The sequence below is a fragment of the Manis javanica genome, chromosome 10 (assembly GCF_040802235.1).
Source record: "Manis javanica isolate MJ-LG chromosome 10, MJ_LKY, whole genome shotgun sequence".
NCBI classification, from domain to species: Eukaryota; Metazoa; Chordata; class Mammalia; order Pholidota; family Manidae; genus Manis; species Manis javanica.
Genome location: NC_133165.1, coordinates 100,612,291 through 100,634,722, shown reverse-complemented (window position 1 = coordinate 100,634,722; position 22,432 = coordinate 100,612,291). Strand labels below are relative to the sequence as shown.

Sequence of the window (22,432 nt, the reverse complement as noted above, 5' to 3'; positions counted from 1 at the left end):
CTTGGGGAACTGCAGAGTAGTGGATGGAGTGAAGTTATGTTCTGAGACCTTCCTCAAAGCAAAGAAAGATTTTTGGACAGGCTGCTGAAAAGGATGATCATATAGACATAGCCCCATCCAGGTTACCCAGGTGACTGGGAACTTGCAAGCCCAAATCAGGGATCTTAGTAGCCCTTCCCTACTTGTCTGAAGACTAGTGCTTAAGACTAGAAAACTGAATAAAATAGTGCGGTAGCAAAGACAATTACCACCAGGAAAGGGGTCTCTTATTAACCTCCCAAGAGGCTTGGAAGAACGCAGAAACAAAATGCAGTTAAGTGGAGGTCACTAGTGAGACGGCTTTATTTACAGCAAAGTACCCACTTGAAGAAAGGGGAGTGCAGCCAGCCTCAGAGAGGAGGTGTACTTAAGGCTTAAGATTTTTGTCTTTTAAGGATTTCAAGAATGGGCTAGAGGGCCAAGGGAGGCTTGACACGTGGTCTCACATCTACCTCCAGAGACATTATGTCATCATCCATAGTCAGTCCTCTAGATATCCTGTAAGATAAACTTAACACAAGGAATTTATTGATCCTATTCTGCTCCAAAATAATGGTTACCCTAGTAGTGGAAACATATCCTTTAGGACTGCTTGCCCTGCCTTAAGATAGGTGTTCTGAGTTAGGGCGACGAAGAACGGGAGGAGTAGCTGAAAGGGTATCTCGCCGTGACCCTCCTTACCCAGAACGACTCAGGAGACACAGGCCCACGCAAGAGACTTTATTATCTAAAAGAGAGAGTGGCTGCCCCAGACGGGGGTGGAGAGAGAGAGAGAGAGAGAGAGAGAGAGAGAGAGAGAGAGAGAGAGAGAGAGAGAGAGAGAGCAGGGAGAGCAGGGGGACAGAGAGACAGAGACAAAAAGAGAGAGAAGGCAGAAGAGAGACAGAGAGAGACAAAGGGAGAGAGGGCAGCAGACAGACAGACAGACACACAGAGACAGAGAGCGAGAGAGGGCAGCAGTGTGGTGCCTTTTATTGTGGCGGATCCGCTCAGGCCTGTTGCTTTGGGGGAGGGTCAGGATGTTTAGAGATAAGGTGGGGTAAACCCAGCAAGCCCCAGGCAAGCCCAGGCATAATTCTCACCTGCTTATGTGCTTGGGAGCATGGGGGCAAATGGAGGATAAATTACTATATTCTTACATTCCTCCATTTTCTGTTTTATAAGTGGTAGAGGATTTGGGAAGGGGTCAAGTTAGCCTTCAGTAACTGCTTCCTGCTGATTAGGGGCGATGAAGTTCATTTTTGTATTGATGGGGGGCAGTCCTCAGATGAGCCCTTGGTCTGCAGTGGCGATGGAATTTTTTAGGTTCAATAAGGAGCATCGTCTTTGGAGAGGGGTTGGTAATCCTGTAATATAAACCGGTTAAAGGTTTGGTTAGAAATTTTTGCATTTGGGCTGATGCTATGTTTGCATAGGGTGGCTGAATTAATAGCATTTAGGGGGAAATATGTGTAGGCAGAAAAGCAACCTGTAGGGCAAAGGGAATCTTTGACGGTGCAATCTTTTGGACAGTCTGAGAAAGAAAGGGCTGGCATTGGGAAAATAGGTCTGGTGAGAGAATAAGTGTTGAGACCAGGGTTAATAATCCTGAAGCATGATGCATGGCAGTTGTAAGGGAGGTCTTAGAACTCTGTGCTGGCAGAAACTTCTTCAGTGATGAGTGGAAGCAGAGATGAGCAGCACGAAATGCGGAGAGTAAGAGGTCCCATCAGGGTGGAGGAGTAGGAACCTGTGGGAGATTTGGTGGGAGGGGAATAAGGGGAGACAAACGGCTTATGGTGGGAGTTGTGTATCTAGAGGAGAAGACTCTGGAGTTTAACTGCAGTTGGTGTGGAAAGGATTACTGTGTATGGTCCTTGCCATTTGGGAGTTAGGGATGGTGTTGCTTGGTGTTTGGAATGGGCATGGTTTGGAGAAGTTTTTTCCTGTCTATGGCAATGGCCTTGTAGCGCAGGGAGAGCTGAACTCTCAGCTTTGTGACCTGAGTGTCAGACAGCTGAACTTTGGAGGGTGACACCCGATAGCTGCGTTCTGAGAGAAAGTTTAAAAGGAGAATAGTATCTGGTTGTGCGGTTTGTACGGAGGGACTGCATGGGAGGAGATCATCTACATATTGAAGAAGGGTGGAGCTTGAGAGAGTAAGGGATTTGAGATCTTGTGCTAGAGCCTGTCCAAAAAGGTGGGGACTATCTCTAAAGCCTTTGGGAAGGACTTGTTAAGTGTTCTCTGAATATTAAAAATTAACTTAACATAAGGAATCTCCTGCCTCAATTTTTCTCTGGGATACCGGTGTCTTGGTCTGGGAGCATATCAAAAGGCTGCCTGCTCAGCTCCCAAGGTGGGCTGAGGTATTGTCTATTTGCTAAAGAATCCTGCCTTTTACTATGCCATCTACAGCTGGGTCTGCAGCTAAGTTAGTTGCTCAGTTTGCAAAATTACCTCCTCAGATCTGAAGGAGGAAAGACAGCACATAGACCTGGCCTTTTAGTATGCTAAAGTGAATCTTATACATGATTAGAAATGATTAGCATAATAAAACATGTGCTACTCTTCTTTATCTGGGGAACATTAACTGATCTCACTGAAGAATGTTCAACAGTTTTAGGGGGGGGGTTCTAGCATGTAGTTTTACATTGCTCTGACTGCAAATATCCTGCCTTGCTTTCCCCAGAGGCTCTCACCTTATTCTGTCTAAGCCCATGGTCCCTGTCTCATTCTCCCCTCTACAGATAGAGACTCTAGCTGCTGCTAGGGAAAAGGGGCAATGACTGCTCTGGCTGCTTCATGCTGAGAGGGGGCGCAGTAAAGGATGCAGCTAGGCCTCCATCACTGGTCAGTTGAGAGGGCCTCAGAAGGTTGGCGCTTCTCTTCTGGGTTTCATTTCTATTACTATTTGCAGTTTTGTGGCTTCTAGGCAAGGTAAAACAAATTGTGTTATTAGGTTAAGTAACAACATCTGGAGTTGGATTTTCCATTTTGGAAGGACAAACTTGATGAGATTAAGAATGCGTGGCTGAATATGAGAACTAGAAATATGAAGAGTCTAATTGGGAATCATAGCCAGGTATCATGGGGAAACTAGAATTCTGGATCGAGTTTACATCTCAATGACTAGTATTAGGATTTAGTATAGATAAGACTGCATTATTGAAACAATACTTTTCTCTAAAATCACCCTCATTTTTATTAGAAGTAGCCAGATTAAGAAAATAATTGACAGTTGGCTTGATTATTTGCATAAGTGCAGCAAGAAGAGTAATTGATTACACAGGCTCTTTTAAATATGCATTGCTGGAACTTTTTGTAAGGAATTTCAGATTGAACTTTTAAGGGCTTCTTGAGGCCAGAAAGCCAAGCCAGTCTTGCCATCAGGTTGTGCCTGCAGTACCTGTAGATTTGGGTGAATTCCTCTCTTCTTGAGATTCCCAAGACATTCCTGAGGTTCCTGCACCTGCCAGGAAATGACCTTCCTTACTCACCTGGTAAGGCGGCTGGGAACTCTGTAAGCAAGGTACCAGGCCAGTTCTTCTAAGGGGCTTTGTTGGCTTTATAAAGTCAATCTTAGTTCCTTAAAGCTGCCTGTTTATATCTGAGTTTACACACGTGTCTCTCAGGTATGACGTTCCAGTCAAAGCCTTGGTAATATAACCAGTGGTTTTAATTAGTCCTCTTACAAGGAAAGCAGATTCTTATTGAACTTACGCAAATAAACATACTGCCATGAAATATAAAAATAGTCACTGAGAGTTTTTAAATTCTGGAGGGATTAGGTAGAGAGAAAGATAAAGTTTTAATTCTGCTTATAAAGGCAGTCATTTACTAAACTGTTGTCAGCTTAAGAGAAAAAGCTTAAAACACTTTATCGACAACATTTGAAACAAAAAGCCACCAAATCATCTTCCTTAGTTTACTTAATCCTATGTAAGTAATGCCTGTTTTGCTGAAATCTAGTTTTTTACTAGTTTAGGAGTAATGAAACAGTGAGTATAGATGACAAAAGACTTACATATGACAATGGTTAAAGATCTGATGAGAGCTTACTGTAAGACAGTTGTCTAGGAAATTTGGATACTTCTGTAACATAAAACATTCAGTAACAAAGTTTAGCATCATTCTCTGTGATAGTGCCTTCTAGGTAATTAAGCAGGTAAATAAGCCAAATTAGCCAAATACTTTCTCCAATGAGAAAAAATTACTCTGACATGTTCCAGGGGCCCTCTGGAAAATATCAGAGTGAAGGCACTTGCTTAAATAGTTACTCACATTAGACAAAGCTACACTTCACTTTAAGCATTTTTTTGAAAGATTTAACAGATACCATAAACTTAAATGACTTTAGGTAAACTTAGGCAGTTGATAACCATAAGGACATGTCTATTCAGTTCAACTTAAATTAGCATTAATGCTTAATATCTTCTATTAGAATTTTCTGGAAATTTTAGAATGCCCAATTTTTACAAGCGCTTGTCTTTAAATCAATTTTTATTAATACCATCCGGAGGTAGAAAAATATTTTTCATTTACACACTTAGACAAACATACAGATTGAGATGTAACGATACAGTGAGAGGACAGACAGAGCTCCTGGCGTGAGCCAGGAGGGGACGAGAGCCCATGGTGGTGCATTGTCTAGGAGTTTTATAGGCAGTTGAGGATATTTGGGAACGTGAAAAAAACTTAGGGGTGTGGACTTTAAGGCAAGTAGTAGGTGCTTAGGATTGCAGGGGAGACAGAGAGAGCTTGGTTCGGAGGTAGGAGAAAGCCTGGATATATGGGATCTCTTTCCATTTGCCTGTACGCTCACAGTAGTTGTGTAAGTCGTGGAGAATTTTAGGATCTAAAGAGCCATTTGGAGCCCATTTAGACTGATTGTCCAAGGGATATTGTGGCCAGATCTCATTATAGTAGCGAACAGGTTTGAGTTCTGGAGTGAGGTGGAGGGGCTTTAGATTATTGACTAAGCACCCTAGCGGTGAATCTGCGGGAACAGAGTGGCCAGATCCCATGGTGAGAATGAGACCGTTCAGAAGTCACTGAGGCATCCCTGAGCGATTGAGAAGGTCACAAAGACCAGGCACAGTTAGGGGGTCGTCACCACCTCTAACTGTGGGGTAGAGGTGAAAACACCAGGGAGGCTCGGTACCTGGTACGAGTTTTCGAGTCGAGTAGAAACGTAGATCAAGGGAGACCGGGCCTCAGTGGATGAGGATTCTCACCATGGGGAGGCAGAGAAAGGTTGACTATGGGGATCAACCATGACTCTGAAAGTCGTGGTAGGGGGTGACCCTGTCCCAAAGGAGCCCTTGGGGGTGCCAGACACTCAACGGTCACTTCCCAGGTTCCAAAGGGACATTTAAGTCGACCATGAAGGGGAGACTCACCAAATCGAAGGCCGGTGTTGGGCGAGAAGACGAGCGACTGGGGAAATGAATGGATGGTGAGCCCGTGGAGGAGGATCGGGCAGTGAGGGTTTCCAAAGCAGCTCAGGTTCCCGGAGGAAGAGCAAAGTCAATGGGAGAGCCTCATCCGAAGTCACGGCACCAATGAAAGGGTATCTCGCCGTGACCCTCCTTACCCAGAACGACTCAGTAGACGCGGGCCCACGCAAGAGACTTTATTATCTGAAGGAGAGAGTGGCTGCCCCAGACGGGGGTGGAGAGAGAGACAGAGAGAAAGAGAGGGAGAGAGCAGGAAGAGCAGGGGTACAGAGAGACAGACAAAAAGAGAGAGAAGGCAGCAGAGAGACAGACAGAGAGAGACAAAGGGAGAGGGCAACAGAGAGACTGACACACAGAGACAGAGAGCGAGAGAGGGCAACAGCGTGGTGCCTTTTATTGTGGTGGATCCGCTCAGGCCTGTTGCTTTGGGGGAGGGTCGGGATGTTTAGAGATTAGGCGGGGTAAACCCAACAAGCCCCAGGCAAAATTCTCACTGGTTTATGTGCTTGGGACCATGGGGGCAAATGGAGGATAAATTACTATATTCTTACAGTACCGCTAATGCGGACACTGCACGCAACCGCCACGCCAAGAGTGAGCTGCCTCAGGCGTAAGGCAGCTCTGCCCTGGCGCACGTGGCTTTTCCTGGAATTATTACGTAGTCCTAGTTCTTAATCGAAGAAAACAGCCAGGGAAAGGTGGGTCCCCCCCACAGGACACTTCAGGACCTGCAACATCTGGGCTGCCGCAGAGAAACCCCGCTCACATTTTGGGTTGGCGGATTCGGCACATTTTGGTGTCAAAATTTAAAATGAAAATAGCAATTTCTCTGTTTAGGAAGCCCTTTATGTCCAAGAAAACAGAAGCGGAAGAGACTTGGCATCCTTGAATTTTTTTTAACCTTTTGGTTTCCACACTACCTACACCCAGCGCGCCTTGGACTTGCGTCGAAAGCGATGACGCGAACGCTCAAGCCGCTGTTCCCGGCGCGCAGCCGCGGTAGCCCCTGGTCCCTGGCTGATGCCACCGCCCCCCGCCCCCGCCGGGAGTCCGACGTGGAAGTTGCTGGCTGACCGGGATTCCGTGAAACCGCCTCGGAGGGGGAGCGGAGGCCAAGACGAGCGAGGTGCCCCGAGGCTCGAATAGGATTCGCTGCCGTGGCCCGAGCCTGTGTCTGGCTATAGGCGTGGGCGGACAGGCCGTTCACCATGGGTGAGGGATCCGAGGAGAACGCTCGCGCGCGCCTGCGGAGCTGCGGCCGTCAGCGGGTGTCAGGAGAAAGAGGGGCGCCGCCTGGGAAGCCGGAGGAGCCAGCTTCCCCGGGGCAGGCGTGCTGAGAACTTAACTCACCTCGGTTCTTCACCTCGGGGGGTGGATCTTGCCTCGAGCGTTCGCCCCGGACCTCGCTCGTTTCTCCTTCAACCCAAGGCGGGCGGGGGCGGGGGCGGGAGCAGCGGCATCGCGAGTCCGCGGAGCGCTGGGGCCTGGGAGCCCGGCCCTGGGACCTTCCCTCTGACCGTGAGCTTCTCCCTCACCCCCTCAGACCCAGCTCGACCTGCTGGGCAGTTAGTCTTGAGAAGCTTGGCATCTTGTCAGTCTTAGGTTCTTAGAGTTTTCACGGGTGAAAGATGAAATCGGACCCGGGTGGAAAGCTTGGTTCTCTACCTGGTCGCTGGCACTGAGTCAGTTTAAAAAATCCGGAGGGAGGTGTTGCTCATAACGTTTTGTAGCCACCTTGGCATTTGTCTTCTTATCTGTAACTTTTCATGTAGATGGTAGAATAAGGTAGAAAAGGTAATGGGAAAACGTCTCAATTTTGGGGGTGATAATTGAGGGAACTACAATGTCATCACAAGCAACAGGTAAAGCCTCCCTCCTCGCTAAAGCCCAAATGAAGGTGCTGTTTCTTTGGGCTCTTTAAGTTCCTCCACGATTTCCTGTTCTGGAACATCACGAGCGCTTTCCTGTCTTTCTCCGTAACTTTCTTCAGTTTTGTTCTTCTAGCTCGCTCGCTATTTTTTACCTGTAAAAGGCAGGATTCCTTTTACACTTTTTTACACTTTCCCAAGGTTCTGTAGCCCATGGTCTTCATTTCTCCAGAGTTGGCGCTCTTGTGACATTTCCTTGTTCAATAACCACCTCTTGTGTGTGCATCGCTTCTGTTGCCAATTGTATTTTATTTTGTTCATGTAACTTTATTTTAATCATCTCTAATGACTTTTGGTGGGAAAGGGCCAGAGTGTTTTTTGGGGGTTAATCATTAAGGAAAAAATTTATTTTAAAAAAGCTTTTGCTGTAAAAAGGATAATGAAGACTGTAAGTTTCCACTTCCCTTACTCTTAGGGGTTATTGTAATTAGCACAAACCAAATGACAACCTTGTTACTGGGAGGCCTTGTTAAGACAAAAGGATAATTTTTTAATTTTAAGTTTTTCCAGTTTTATTAAGGTATGAATGATAAAAATGGCATGTATTCAAGGTGTGCAACATGGCGGTTTTTTTTCATTACTCCATTAATACAATATTACTCATGTAGCGTAACAATAATGCATTAATATTAGCAAACACCCACATTTCCCTGGTTGTCTTTCTGACCTCCAAATTTTTTTTACAGCTGATTTGATAGAGCTAAGTTTTAAACAAGGTCCACACATTTGCCTTTGGTTGATAACTTCTGTTTAGTTTTCCTTCTCTAGTGCTTCTCTCTGTTTTTTATTTTTCTTGCAATTTGTTTATTGAAAAAACTCGGTGATTAGTTCTGTAGACTTTCTCATAACCTGGATTTTGTTGATTGAATCCGCATAGTGTCTTTTCATATGTTTATCCTTTGGGTTTCCTGTAACTTGGTCATTAGATCTAGAGTTTTGATCTGATTCAGGTTTGAGTTTGGGCAAGAATATTTCTTTCCGAGGTAATTGCATTGTTCCATCAGAAGCATGTAATATTTGGCAGTCTCTATCCGGGGGATGTTAGCAGCCACTAATGACCATTGCCTAGATCCAGTATTTACTGGGGCATTTGCAAAGTAGTGCTATTTTAATTCTACTACTCTATCTTCATTTATTAGTTGGACTACTTCTGTAGAGAAAGCTTTTCTTCATCAACTACTTGATCACACTATGATATAGTTCCTACAGGAAAGGTAAGCTAAACACCTGATTCTTTTCTTGACCGATTTTCAGGATAATGATTTGATTTTTTTTAACATCGTCCAAAGGGAGCCAGTGAGCTTTAGCTTTTGTCTGTTTGGTTTATATTGTTAGTATCACCATGAACTCATGGACTTTAACATATTTGATTTGTTTCAATGCCCTGTAGTTATTATCCTTTTAGATGCCCAAGAAGTCCCATATTTTACTAGTGGGAGCCAGGGATTGGTTCCTCATCCTTTTGACACAACCACAGTCATCTTTGATGGCTTCCGTGCTTTCTGTAACAAGATGCCCCATGATCATCTTGTACATTTTCCAGTCCTGGAATCAGCCATTTCTCCAAGGAGCTCTGGTTTCTTTACCAGGAAATTGTTCTTAGACTCCGCAGTCTGCTCCATTACTAGTGGGTCATTATTTCTAGGTATTTACAGTGACCAAAGCTGGGAAGTACCAAAATAATTAAAGAGAAAATATATCGTGAGCTCATACTATTTCCAGTTCATTCATTTGGTTGATTTTGTATTTTTACATCTTTTCTCTTAGGCTGAATATCTTGGCTCCTAATAATATCAATATAAGAATGTATAACTTTATCTGATATGCATATACATAACAGTTTTGAAATCATACTGATGGTATTACTACTGCTTTGATTAATGAAAATGATTTAAGTTTTTTGGTTAGTTTTTGTTTCATAGTTCTTTTTGGTCTTTAGGGTGTTTTTCATCTAAGAATCTACAGTCAAGTTGTTGACTTCTAAAAGACACTTTATGTGATTAAGTCACCAAGTCAACACACAATTAGGTTTATTTGTTCCACTTTGCTTTTGCTTTTAAAGAATTACTTTCCATTTTCATTTTGACTTTTTATAATTATGAAAGAGATGTACATGGTTCCCAAGTCAAATCTACAAAACAAGGTATTTATAGGTGTTAGTATTTTTAATTGTCATCCACACTTCAGACTTTTTTATTATCTAGAAAACCTTAGATTTTATCTATTAAAGAAGAGAAATAATGCTAAGTGCCATTCAGACTGCTAGAAATGATGGGATATTTTTTTCCTATGAAAAGAAAAAATAAAAATATTCAACCCTGCAACTTGGAACCATTTTTGTTTCCCCTAACAAAAGCCTGTCTGTCAATTTTCCACAGTTTTCAAAGCCCCACTGCACAGCATGAATGAAAACACAGCATCATCACGATTACTGAAATCAGTTAAATGTCAAGGTTTTTCTATTTGCATGTAGCTTCCTTTAGACAAGAATGCTTTTCAGAAAATCTTTATTCCCTTTGGGGTTTTTTTCCCTTTAATGCTTTTATAATTAATGTGACAACACAAACCCAGCCATGTCTGTAACTTCCTTCCATAGATAAACAAATAGAATGTCCTAAGAATCAAAGGGTGAAATTGCTCTTGTCTGCAGGACTGCCCAGTCCTGGCTAGATGTCTGGACCTCCTCCTACAGTGCTCTCCCTCTTTCCCCTCATTGCTAATTATCTCTATGTCCTATTGATTCCACTACTTAGGGTCTCAGGCACCCAGCCCCTTTCTCTTTTCTGTCTTGCCTATTTCCAGCAGAATATTTCATGATGGATGATATAGCAGCAGCCTGGTTCCCCTGCCACCAGCGCCCCCACCCAACCACTCTCAATACAGCCACCAAAACCATCTTTCTAGAAAAATCATAAATCAGGTAGTCTTAAACTCCTGGCTTTAAAAATGTTGATGGCCTTTCCATCAGTCAAGGAACAAAATCTAAAATCCTTAGCATGGTATAAGCATCTTTCATAATCTTGTCCCAAATTCATTTTTTTCCTTGTCCATGGAACCCCCTCTATGTTCTTCCCACCTCATGGTTCTGTACATTTTTTTTATTAAGGTATCATTGATACACAATCTTACAAAGGTTTCACATGAGCAACATTGTGGTTACACTCACCCATGATTATCAAGCCCCCCCCAACATGATGTTTTGATAATGTATACATTGTGAAATGATTACTCTAGTCAAGCTAATTAGCACATCCATCACCTCACATGCTTTGTGTTATGTGGTGAGAATACTTTGAGATCTACTCTTTTAGCAAATTTCAAGTGTATAATACATTGTTATTAACTGTAGTTGCTATGCTGGTCTCCATAACTTATGCATCTGATCAGGAAAATTGGTACCTTTGACTAATATCTTTCCCATTTCCCCTACTCCCCTAGTGTCTAGTAACCATCATTTTACTCTGTGTTCACAAGTACTTTATATTAATTCCTTACATATAGGATGCTTTCTGGGAATATTTCATGATGCATTGAATGTAGCTTTACTTTTTCAAATAATTTTTCTATCAAAACTAGTTTTTTGTTATTTTTGGTTTCTGTGTCTCAGTTTCTTTTATTACATTGCTTACAGAGAAATCTCAGTGACTGAAGGGATGATGGTACTGTTTTACAGCAATAATTGTTTCTCTTATGGGAGGATCTCAGTGGTCCCAATGTCATTCTGATTTACCCTCTGGTTTTTAGGGGTAGTGAGGAGATCATGCTAAGTTATTGATATTTTTTTGATTAGAAAGTGAACTCCATGAGGGCAGCAGTAATATTTCTCTTATTCTGGAGTTTATCTTCTGTGCCTGCCAGATACAATATCTCAAACATGGTAACAGTCAGTAATTACTTGTAATTATTTTGATATTAAATAATGTATTTAATTGGGAGTAAAAATATTCACATGCGAATTGAGGAAAACATTATAGTATTACATTTTATAGCTTTCAGAGGGCAAGATTAAATGTTTTATAGACCTACCTTGCAAAATGATACTGAATACACTTCTATTTTTTATTATTTTTTTAGGTGGCTTTTTCTCAAGTATTTTCTCTAGTCTGTTTGGAACCCGGGAAATGAGAATTTTAATTTTGGGATTAGATGGAGCAGGAAAAACTACAATTTTGTACAGATTACAGGTTGGAGAAGTCGTCACTACAATTCCTAGTAAGTGTCGGTATGGTAAACTACAGGTGCTGTTTTCCATCTAGCATAACTATTTCTGAGTAAGTAATTCGTACATTAAGGTAATTTTAATATAATAAAGTCTGTAAACTTCTAGTTTGGGCATACTATTGATAACACTTTTTTTCGTAAATTTGAGGCAATTTGCAGACCCCTGTGCATAGCAGGATTTTGCTGTTTAAAGCTGTCTTAAAAGCTGGCTAGAGTTAAGTTACTTTATCTTATTGAGAGCTAGTAACTTTATTAATAAAATGAAGATAGTAAATTTCCATGGCCTTTGAGGGGGAAATAAGTATATAAAATACTTTGTAAACCAGTATAAAGAATTAAGATGTTAAGTGATACTATTATATGTGAAGTTTTTTTCTGTATTTGTTACTGTTTTATTAAAATTAGTATCTCTTAAGTAATTCTGTTGGTTAATTATAAATGTTAATCTGATACCTAAAAATATCAAGAACACTTTGATTTTAAATCAGTTGTTGATATCTTTAGAAAAATATTATCAAATAGTTCTGTTTGACTACGTAAAAATACTGTTCTGTTATTTGTACTTTTTCATTTGTTGACCTGAATTTACTTAGAGAAGATAATAACATTTAAATTAAGCTTAAGGTTTCATAGAATTTGCTCAAGAGTATTTATTTATATTTTTAGCATACTGAATTTATTTTTAAAGTTTTTTGGGAGATAATATTATATCGGTTTCAGGTGTACAGTATAATGATTGAACAATTAAATACATTGTGAATGCTCACCACAATAAGTATAGTTACCAACTATCGTCTTATAAAGATATAACAATATTATTGACTATATCATCATACAAAGATATAATATTATTGACTATACTCCCTGTGCTATAGTTTGATCCCCATGATTTACTTACTTTATAATTGGAAGTTTACCCTCTTTATCACCTATACCTATTTCACCCATCCTCCTCCATCCCTTGACCATGGCATTTGCCAGTTTGTTCTCTATGTTTAATAGTCGGTTTCTGTTTTATTTTTTATATTCACATATAAGTGAAATTTGGTATTCCTCTGTCTCTGTGTGATTTACTCCACTTAGCTTAATACCCTCTAGGTCCATCCATGGTTGTCACAAATGGCACAATCTGTCTTTTTGATACCTGAATAATATTCCATTGGATATATGTGCCACATCTTTTTATCTGTTCATTTATCAATGGACACTTAGGTTGCTTCCATATCTTGGCTATTGTAAATAATGTTGCAGTAAAATAGGGGATATATATCTTTGTGAATTAGCAATTCTAATATCTTCAGGTCAGTTTCTAGAAGTGACATTACTGGCTCGTATGGTATTTCCATTAATTTTTTGAGGAACCTCCATATTGTTTTCTGTAGTGCCTTCACCTATTCATATTCCCACCAACAGTGCAGGATTCCCTTTTTTCTACACCCTCTTCAGTACTTATTTATCTTTTGATACTAGCCATTCTGACTGGTGTGAGGTGGTATCTCATGGTTTTGTTTTGCATTTCCCTGATTATTAATGGTATCAAGCATTGCTCAAGAGTGTTTAAATTATGCCTGTAATTGTCATGCAAATTATTTCTATATTGAGCTGTAAATTTCCAGATTAAAAAAAGTCTAGATTTTATGAAAGAACTTTTTAAAGTCCTGTGACATCTGTTATTTCTGTTTGCTGCTTTCAGTAAATTTCAGTTCCCATTTTTGCTTTTCAAAATCACCCATCTCCGCTGTGGTTAAGTCTTGGTAGTCCCTACATGTAGTGTACACAGCTTAGTGGACTGCATTTCAGAGAATGCACTTTATACCATCCTCTTGTACTCTGCATATGAATGATGTTCCTATTCAAAGTGAAGATGGTGATTGTACTCCTACTTAATTCTAAGGGCAACAGCATGAACGTTTTTAGTTTTTCACTCAGGTTCATAGTTTTTTAGGTGTAATAGGCAAACTTGTCATATAGTCATGTATCATTTACCAATATAAACTTAAATCTAGAAGAAAAATGAATTGTCCAGTTACAGCTGTTAGTCACTTTTTACTTTGAAATTTTTTAATAATCTTTGTTTATATAATTCCTGAGTTTTTTAGAATCCTTTCCACCATCCCTTAGGATTCCTTTCAGTGAAAATAGTGGTATCCTTACTCAGCCACATGATGCCAGAACACTACCTTAGAAGGAGCTCATCCAGCTATGACATTCCAGATGAGCTCGAGAGTCTGCAGAGGGTTTGTGAGAGCGCCAGCCTTAGGCTACTCAGTTTCCATAAAGTGGTGTATGGCTATTGCTGTGTCCTTACCCACTGAAGTTTAGAATCTAGACTTGGATTTGTTCCTTGTTTATTTGCTACCTTCCAAAATTCTAATTTTTGTAATACATCTACAACTATCCTTTATAAATATAACTTTTTGAACACTTTTGTATGCCACTATTGTATTATGAGGGAAGTTTAACATAATAGGATTCCTACTGAACTAAGAATTATATTTGCAGAGGTGGCTGAAGATCTTACATAATTTTTAAGTGGTGTTGATCTTGCTAATTTTTTTGTATGTTTGTATAGCATAGCATACTGTCTTGTCTTAAATGGAGTATCTCAGTCAATCTGATTCAGCAGTTACCATTAATTGCTAAAACTCAATTAGATTATATACTTTGAAGGTAGAATCCATTAGTCTGCATGTATTATGTTGTTTCTCTTTCAGCCATTGGATTTAATGTTGAGACGGTAACATACAAGAACCTTAAATTCCAAGTCTGGGATTTAGGAGGACAGACAAGTATAAGGTATGGTACAAAGACCAGATTGTTTTGTGGTTTTGGATATTTATTGGCTCTTTTAGATTTAGCAGCAGTAAGCCAAGATATATCTTCATTTGTAATTAGATTGGAGCCTTCTATTTTAAAATGAGGTAAAACTGCCTGTTCTCCCAATTGAGTTAAAATCTAAGGAAGCCAGTTTTTTCAGATATCAACTAAATGATAATTTCTTACATGAAAATCTCAAGACCTAATTAATTACTTTAGTAGTCTTTAACTGATTAAGCCCTTCAGTTCTTGTCAGTCCCATCCTCTGTGAGACAGGCTGTTTTGGATTTTGTAACAGTACCTTTCAGGCCCACCATTTAGGACTAATATGAACATGGATGCCCTCTGGAACTCAGGTTTCCTGCCCAGCATTCTTTGCTTGCCATGGCAGGTGTGAATGTTTGCTGACTATCAGTTGTTGCTCACTATGGTACCTACTATCTTAAAAAGATTAGTAGTGCATTTCTCAGATATCCTGCTGCCTTTTAACTCATTTTATTTTTTGAACCACTTTTGAATATACTTACAATTTTAGCCATTTCTACTTCTTGGTGTCCCAAGTGATCAATTTAATGTCTATTATATAAAATCATATTAATTTTTTTAAGAACCCATTCCTCTTAAGGAGTTCCCATTTAAACATTTTATAAGATATAATGATCACTTCTGTATATAACTTTTTTATCAATATAAATTGATAATATGAATTTAAAAACCAGAATAACTTTTTTAGTTATTTCATAGATTATGTATCTCTCAGCTTAAACTCATTTTGAAATGCCTCGGTCCTGTGATTTAAGGTTTATCAACATTTTTTCCACTATATCACATCTGAGGTATGATACATACTCATCAGAAACAGTGAATCATTATGGCATTGATTCTAACATGAGTAGGGTTAGAACTGTCATGTAACTCTACCCCACCAATGATTGCCAAGTCCTAGCATATGAATTACAATAGCAATTTCTTCTATCAAATAATAATATATCCTCCCTTTCTGAATTTTTTTAGGCCATACTGGAGATGTTATTATTCAAATACAGATGCAGTCATTTATGTAGTTGACAGTTGTGACCGAGACCGAATTGGCATTTCCAAATCAGAGTTAGTTGCCATGTTGGAGGTAAGACAACTTTATTAAAATATGGGGAAATTCTTTATGTGGCTTGCTGTTTCCATTGTTTATTATCACATGTGGGAATAATTAAAAAGAAAGCAGGACTTTTTCTCCCACACTTTTTGTATAATTTTTCTTTTATGCCAGTTACTTATTATTCCAAAAATACCTTGGGGAGAGGATTAGAGACAGAAAAAATCCAACCTTGTCATTTCCTTTCAACTAGATTCCTTGATTTCCAAGAAGGTCACAGCTGAACTCTTTTTAATCTGAAGTAACTATTCTAAGTCACTTCCTCAAAGTAGTTTTTTAAAAACATGTCTTTATGTCTAGTTGTATAAATTAGCTTATAAAAGCAGGGTGTAAATAATAAGCATACTTGTTTATTTTAGAAACAATGAAGGGCACTAGAGTTCATTGTCTCTCAGGGTTTCTGGTACAGTTCTGGCTCCTGCAAATCATTCTTTATTCTTCCAGCTTTATCAACTCTTTACTCCTCCCTGTGTTTACAGTGCCTTAGCCACTATAAAACTGACTTTTCTGTTCTTTGAATGCATCAAGTTTGCACACCTGACACCTGGCTTATGGCTTTTTGCATTTGCTCATTCTTCTGCTTGGACTGCTATTCCCCTAATCTTTGCATGGCTACCTTCTTGACATGTTTCATCTCATGTTTCTTCCAGAGAGAAGTCTCAGTTATTTTCTAGCTCCTTTTCCTACTTGATTCTTTGTACACCTTGTCATTTCTTGCCATTATTTAAAAATGTATTTGTTTACTTACATATGTCTCCCACCCTAAAATGTAAATTCTTCAGGTTTCTCTTAATATCTCTGATGTGTGGAATAGTGTATAGCACTTAATTAAGAACTCAGTACATTGTATTCACTGAGGTTCATGAGATAATTTATTGGCTAACTGACCGACTGAATTCAGAGTTAATGTTTTAAAAATATTAATTTGTTATATAAAGTTTTCACACGTAGTAATGATTAATCAATAATGAAACTGCCTTTGCTTGAGAAAATTAGATGAGTTCCCACTGAAACAATGATTCTGAATTATCCAATCATTGAATGCTTAAATACATGTTCTAGGCCACTTGAGTACTTAAGTATTTTGAGACTGCTTTGGACTTCTGATTGCTTGGACTACTGACTCCTTAATGGCTTCTGAATTATCAGTTGCAGACCTAATAGTTTTAAACTTTTTAATATTTTTCATAAATAGCATCATATTTATCACAAGAGCTTCTTAGACAAAATTAAAAGTGTAAGGAATTTTAAAGGACTGTTTAATTGCTGTGGGTATAATGGATTTTTAAAACAAAAGCTTTATTTAGATGTAACTCAATGGTATAATGTATTTTTGTCAAAATAGTGTATAAAGAAACGGGATTATTAGGTTCTATTTACAGTTCTTGAGATGTGCTGGATTGTTAGGTTACTTGTGATACTAGGATTTGATTCATATAATCTTATGGAGAATGATATAAAAATTATATTCATTCTTCAGGAAGTAACTTGATTCAGTGAATATTTATGTGATGTAAAGTACACATAGAGTATGAATCATGACCATTAAAACTTATCAACACAAAATCAACTTAAGTTCTACCTTTTTTATACACAAAAATTCCAAATGGAGGAAAGAATTAAATGTAAAAAATGGAAGTTGTCAACTATAAGAATATATAATATTTTAATATGCTTAATATGTGTTTAAAATTTCTGGATAGGGAAGGTTCAAAGGATCGGAAGGAATTACAAAAAGGATTTAATTATGTTAATATAAATCAAAAACTGCTAAGGCTCAGATGCCAAGTAATACAAATTAGGGTAAAACAGAACCACAACACGGTTTTACAACCAGTGTTAGTATTGTTCTTAATCATATCAAGATCTTTTGTAAATCAATAGAAAAATGAGCAAAAGTCATGAACCTCCAATTCACAGGAGAAAAATAAATCGCTAATATTTGCATTTCCAAAACACTTATAAATAAGCATATGAGATGCTATGTTTAGAGAAATACATAATTTTCAATTCTAACAAGGTTGCATTGAAGATGGGCACTGTCATACACTTATGGTGAAGCCAGATTGTTAGTTTTCTGGAGAGTAGTTTATTAATACATGTAACAGTGAAAAAAGTTCATACTTCCTGTCTTTAGAGAATTGTGTTAAAGAAATATAGATTCACAAAAGATTTGTGTGTAATGATTCTGTCACTTGGGTTTCTTTAGTAGTGAAGTGAAAAGAATCTATTAAGAGTCTAATACTGGAAAACAGGTAATATAGTTTATGGTGCATGCATTCATGGTGGGGTGTATTTAACCATTAATTTTTTTGGAAAAAATTTTGATAGCTTGGAAAAACATCCATAATTTAATGTTAATTTCTTAAAGTGGGGTGTGAAACTGTATGTAAATGCAACCTTAAATGTGTAAATGTATTTACTAAACAAACTCTTAAGTATCTAACTTACAAAGTAGAGTAGCAAATACCCAGATTGTTAACAGTGATCATGTGTAGGAAGTAGGATTATGGGTGAAGCTTCTTTTCTTCATACTTCTCCGTAACTTCAAATAATTTATAATTTGCATTATGTATTAATAATTAGGAAATATACTTTAAAAATAATATGGTGTTTTTTTGGCATTTCTTCCTGAACTCAAGGGAGCAAATTGATTAGAGGAAACTAAATATGTTTTATTTAGGAAGAAGAGCTAAGAAAAGCCATTTTAGTGGTGTTTGCAAATAAACAGGACATGGAACAGGCCATGACTCCTTCAGAGATGGCAAGTTCTCTTGGGTTACCTGCCTTGAAGGATAGAAAATGGCAAATATTCAAAACTTCAGCAACCAAAGGCACTGGCCTTGATGAGGCAATGGAATGGTAAGTTTCATGTTTCCAGTAGCCATCTGTGCATTTGTGTGTGTGGGCAACTGTGTATGCACATGTGTAATTTCCCTTTAGTCTTGAGGATGAAATTCAGATTACTTAGCTCATCAGTAAGTTTCTCCATCCTTTTTTCCCATTGGTCTTCATGTCAGCAACACCTACCTGATTATAGTTAGTTAAGCCAGCTCTCTGCCATTTTTTTTTTCTTTTTCCCTGCCTTAACTTCAGCCTCCAATTCCTTATCCTTAAGGACTTAGGGTAAGACTCTCTTCTTCTCAAGAGCATTCCCTAACATCTCTCTGTGCTCACTGCCTGCCTGTCACATAGATGTCCTTGTCACAACAGTGACAAATAATACAGTACTTGTTACACTGTCTTGTAACTGGTTTGTGCATTAGATTATCAAGGAAATTATCAGCTCCTTGAGGATTGAGACTATTTTGCACCTCTGAATTACCCACATCTGGCCTGCTTATAGTAGTAGTATCCTGGAAAGTAGATATTTGGTCTTTTTTGATCATTTATTCAGAGCATAGACAAAGTGAAAGCCAAAGGACCCTCATGTAAATTGAGGCCATAACCTCATTCTTTTCATGTAACTATCTTAGCCTTCATCACTTAAAGTGCTTTGCAATACACCTCCAGTAACAAATTTGTATTATAAATGATCGTGCTCTCTATCTGAAAGTTTGAAGCTAATTTTATGAAACTGTTAATTTTCTCTTCATAGGTTAGTTGAAACATTAAAGAGCAGACAGTAAATCAATCACTTCTGCTCCTCTGAAATGAAGACCACCTCACATATTCCTTCTGGAAACAGTTAAGTGTGGTTCACGCTACTAAAACTGTATGATTGTTGGCATATACTGAACTGACCACAACATTTGTAATAAATATAAAAAATAAGCATTTGGTTGGAAGGGTAACGTGATTGAACTGAGTATCTGTTCTGTGTAATGTAAAATCCTCCATTGCTTTCTTGTGTTAAGATATATATTCTATTTGTATGGAATTCTTATTCAAATAGAGTCCTATTAAAGAATGTACTATTATTAATGGAAAAAAACCCCTCCTATTTTTGAATTAGTGGTTGCAGCTTGTTTGTATAAACACTAATAAATATCTTAATGCAGACTTTTTCCCTCCTAAAAAATGAATTAAGTTTTTCCAAAGATTAGACTGAGTAGACTAGGAACATACTGTGGGTAGTAGTCTTCATTTGTTTAATGACCTCTTTAAGCTATTTTGTTTAAAAGCTCTCGGTTATAGGCATGAAGTTGAAATATTTTGGTGGTTAACTTCAGTAACACCTGTAATTGTTATTTTATGTAGTACTTTATAGTTGAAAAAATCTTATATATATTGACCTAGTTGATTTGTACAGGAACCCTGTGAGGTAGGTAGGACACGTTGTAATGTCATTTTTATGGATGTGGACCCAAGGTTCTGATAGGTTGGCTTGTCCAAAATCACCTGCTAGTGAGGTGGGCACAGGGCTCAAAGTGAAACTTCAGGATCAAAAGCTTGTCTCAGACATCATAAATTCCTGAAAATGCCAACATTGGGTAACACAGATAATAACTCCTTAAATAAAATTATGCCAATTTAAGCAGAGTACATTCAAAATGATGTCTGAAGGTTATTTACCATACTAGTAATAGTAGAGGTAGTAAAAATAATCCTAAATGGTTATATTTGGAGGAATCTCTACATGTTAAAGAAAAAAATGCACATTAAAGGAAAATTTGAAAAAGGCCTGTTTTAAGAAGCATTGTGAAAGATTTATTTACTGTCTTATCTACCTGCAGTTGGACATGTAAATTTGGTGAAAAATAAAATCTTACTGGTTCTACAGGGAGAAATTAAGCATGCTTGGTTTTAAAAATTAGACTTACTGTTAGGCTATCAAAAACAGTTATGGAACTTTTCAGATTACCCAGTCTAACACAGGACTGGCTGTAGTTTGATGGAAGTAAATGTAGACCTTAGTACTTATTAAATTAAGGGGAATTTTCATGTTTTAAAAGTTGGACAACTGGGGGCATTTAAAAAATTAGATGCTGGTAAAGAATGCTTTGCCCTTCAGGAACACTAGTGGTTCATTTCCTGTCCCTACCACTGACCTGGATGTTGGCCTCTGGTCTCTTTCTCTCACGCTTTTGGTCATTGAGCTCAAATCAATGTGGCTTTCTGTTTTCATCTGTGGGACTTTTACTCATTCTCCAATACCCATTCTTAATTTGGTCTCTCTGAAATCTCTTTTGGAGGCCTTTCTCCAGGCACACATTCCCAGTGCACTTAGTATTACTGAACATGTAAGTAATGTTGTTTCATAGATTCCAAGGCACTTCTGTCAGGTAGGGTACCTTTTTCATATTTCTATCCTCAGGATCCAGTATGGTGCCGTCTAACACTAACGGCCCTTAGAGTATGTTCATGGTTGAAATAGTTTATGTATGTCAGCTAGGAAATAGTACCTCTGCACTTTATACGTGGGTCTCCTCTGGTCAGTGGCATATGTCTAGTGCTGGCTGTGTACCCCAGTGGCTATGCATCCCCCAGCAATTCAGGAACACCATGACAATGAAATTGGGGCAGGTGAAGCCCTGGCAGGCAGTTGCTGCCCAGCACATAGCCTTTGCTGTCTTGAATACTGAGGGCACTTGAGGTTGTAGCAAAGGCCAACACTTGGTTGATCCTGATCTCTGGTTTATCACAAAGAATAGGATGGGATAAATAGAGCACACACTTATTTTAATATGGTATAAATTATAAGATACCTATCCAGCAGGAAACTACAGGTATGTTACAGGAGTTTGGATACTTATAAAAATCTAGTGATTATTATTTTGTGAGAAGCCTGAAAATGGGAGAAGCACCAAACTTGAAATCACAACACATGAGTTCTCAGCACAAATGGCCACTCCTTCAGGTTTTTTCTATAAAACAAAAGACTTGGACAAATTGTATCAGAAGTTTCTTTTGCTCTAACAACTCTGGTTGGTAGCTGTGCTATTATGTGTTCACATTGAAAAAGTTGAGAGGCGAAATTTTGTTATCAGCCTACCTGAGATGCACTTTAAATTGTGGAAATGTAAGCTCCTTGAGGGCAGGGACCATACTGTTAGTACCCCTTCAATCTAATTTGGTGTACCTGGCACATAGTAGGCACTCAATAAATATTTACTGACTAAAACAAAGCTGTGCTCAATATCCTTGAGAAATTTCTGATTTTTGCCTTAACTTTTGATTTAAAATATTTTTATAAAAACAATACATGCATTTTACATCACTTAGAATTAATTGAAATCAGCCTTCCAAGATGCCCTGTGTCCATCTTCTGGCACATTATTACAAGCCCTTTGAAAGTATAGAATTACTGTTTGAGATACAAACTGTATCAAAACACAGACGATTAAGTTAATGACTGTTTGAACATTTGATTCCTATGCCACATGCTATAATATTCCAACTCCATGGGCTTTCAATCCTGGGTTTGAATCTGATTTCAATCCTGGGTTTGAATCTGGTCATGCCACTTACTACCATGTCAGTCAACCTTAGGTAAATTATTTAATTTGAATCTCAGTTTCCTCATCTGTAAAACAGTAGCTAATCTTAGGAAGCTCTCAGGAATACTATGAAGATAAAACAAAATTTAATCAAAGTACCTGTCACAAAGGATGGATTCCTCCTCCCACTCCCTTCCAATTACGTTGGGTGCTAAAGAATGTTGCTTCCACTTCAAGTGTAGAGTGCAGCAAAAGACACCTTATGGTTGAACAAGATAATGCCACATTATTTTCCAAAGTGCTTTTATAAGCATTCCCTGTGCCAACATCTGGTATTGTCAACTTTATCTGAAGGGTTCAAAATGAATTTCATTCTAGTGTTAATTTGCATTTTCCTAATTATTAATGAGGTTGAATATCGGAGTGATTAAAAATATTTAACAATAAGACATAGCT

At 38.5% G+C, this 22,432-nt stretch overlaps 1 protein-coding gene and 1 long non-coding RNA gene across 4 annotated transcripts; one reads left to right on the top strand and one right to left on the bottom strand.

The window, feature by feature from the left end:
- Positions 1-744: 744 nt before the first annotated feature.
- Positions 745-6,994, bottom strand: LOC140843630 (uncharacterized). Of its 2 annotated transcripts, XR_012121536.1 has the most exons (3): positions 6,828-6,994; positions 5,421-5,822; positions 745-1,385 (listed from the first exon to the last, which is right to left on the bottom strand). It is a non-coding gene; the product is annotated as an uncharacterized lncRNA (long non-coding RNA). The 2 variants fall into 2 exon arrangements; XR_012121535.1 differs by lacking the exon at positions 6,828-6,994 and having other exon boundaries at positions 5,421-6,348.
- ARL1 (ARF like GTPase 1) lies at positions 6,507-20,219 on the top strand. 2 transcript variants are annotated; one of them, XM_037007140.2, is made up of 7 exons: positions 6,524-6,689; positions 8,545-8,619; positions 11,480-11,617; positions 14,341-14,422; positions 15,458-15,569; positions 18,280-18,458; positions 19,195-20,219. In XM_037007140.2, exons 3-7 carry the CDS (start codon positions 11,527-11,529, stop codon positions 19,223-19,225), a joined length of 495 nt encoding a protein of 164 aa, XP_036863035.1. In that variant the 5' UTR covers positions 6,524-6,689; positions 8,545-8,619; positions 11,480-11,526; the 3' UTR covers positions 19,226-20,219. The 2 variants fall into 2 exon arrangements, with proteins under 2 accessions (XP_017505611.1, XP_036863035.1); XM_017650122.3 differs by lacking the exon at positions 8,545-8,619 and having other exon boundaries at positions 6,507-6,689.
- The last annotated feature ends 2,213 nt before the right edge of the window (positions 20,220-22,432 follow it).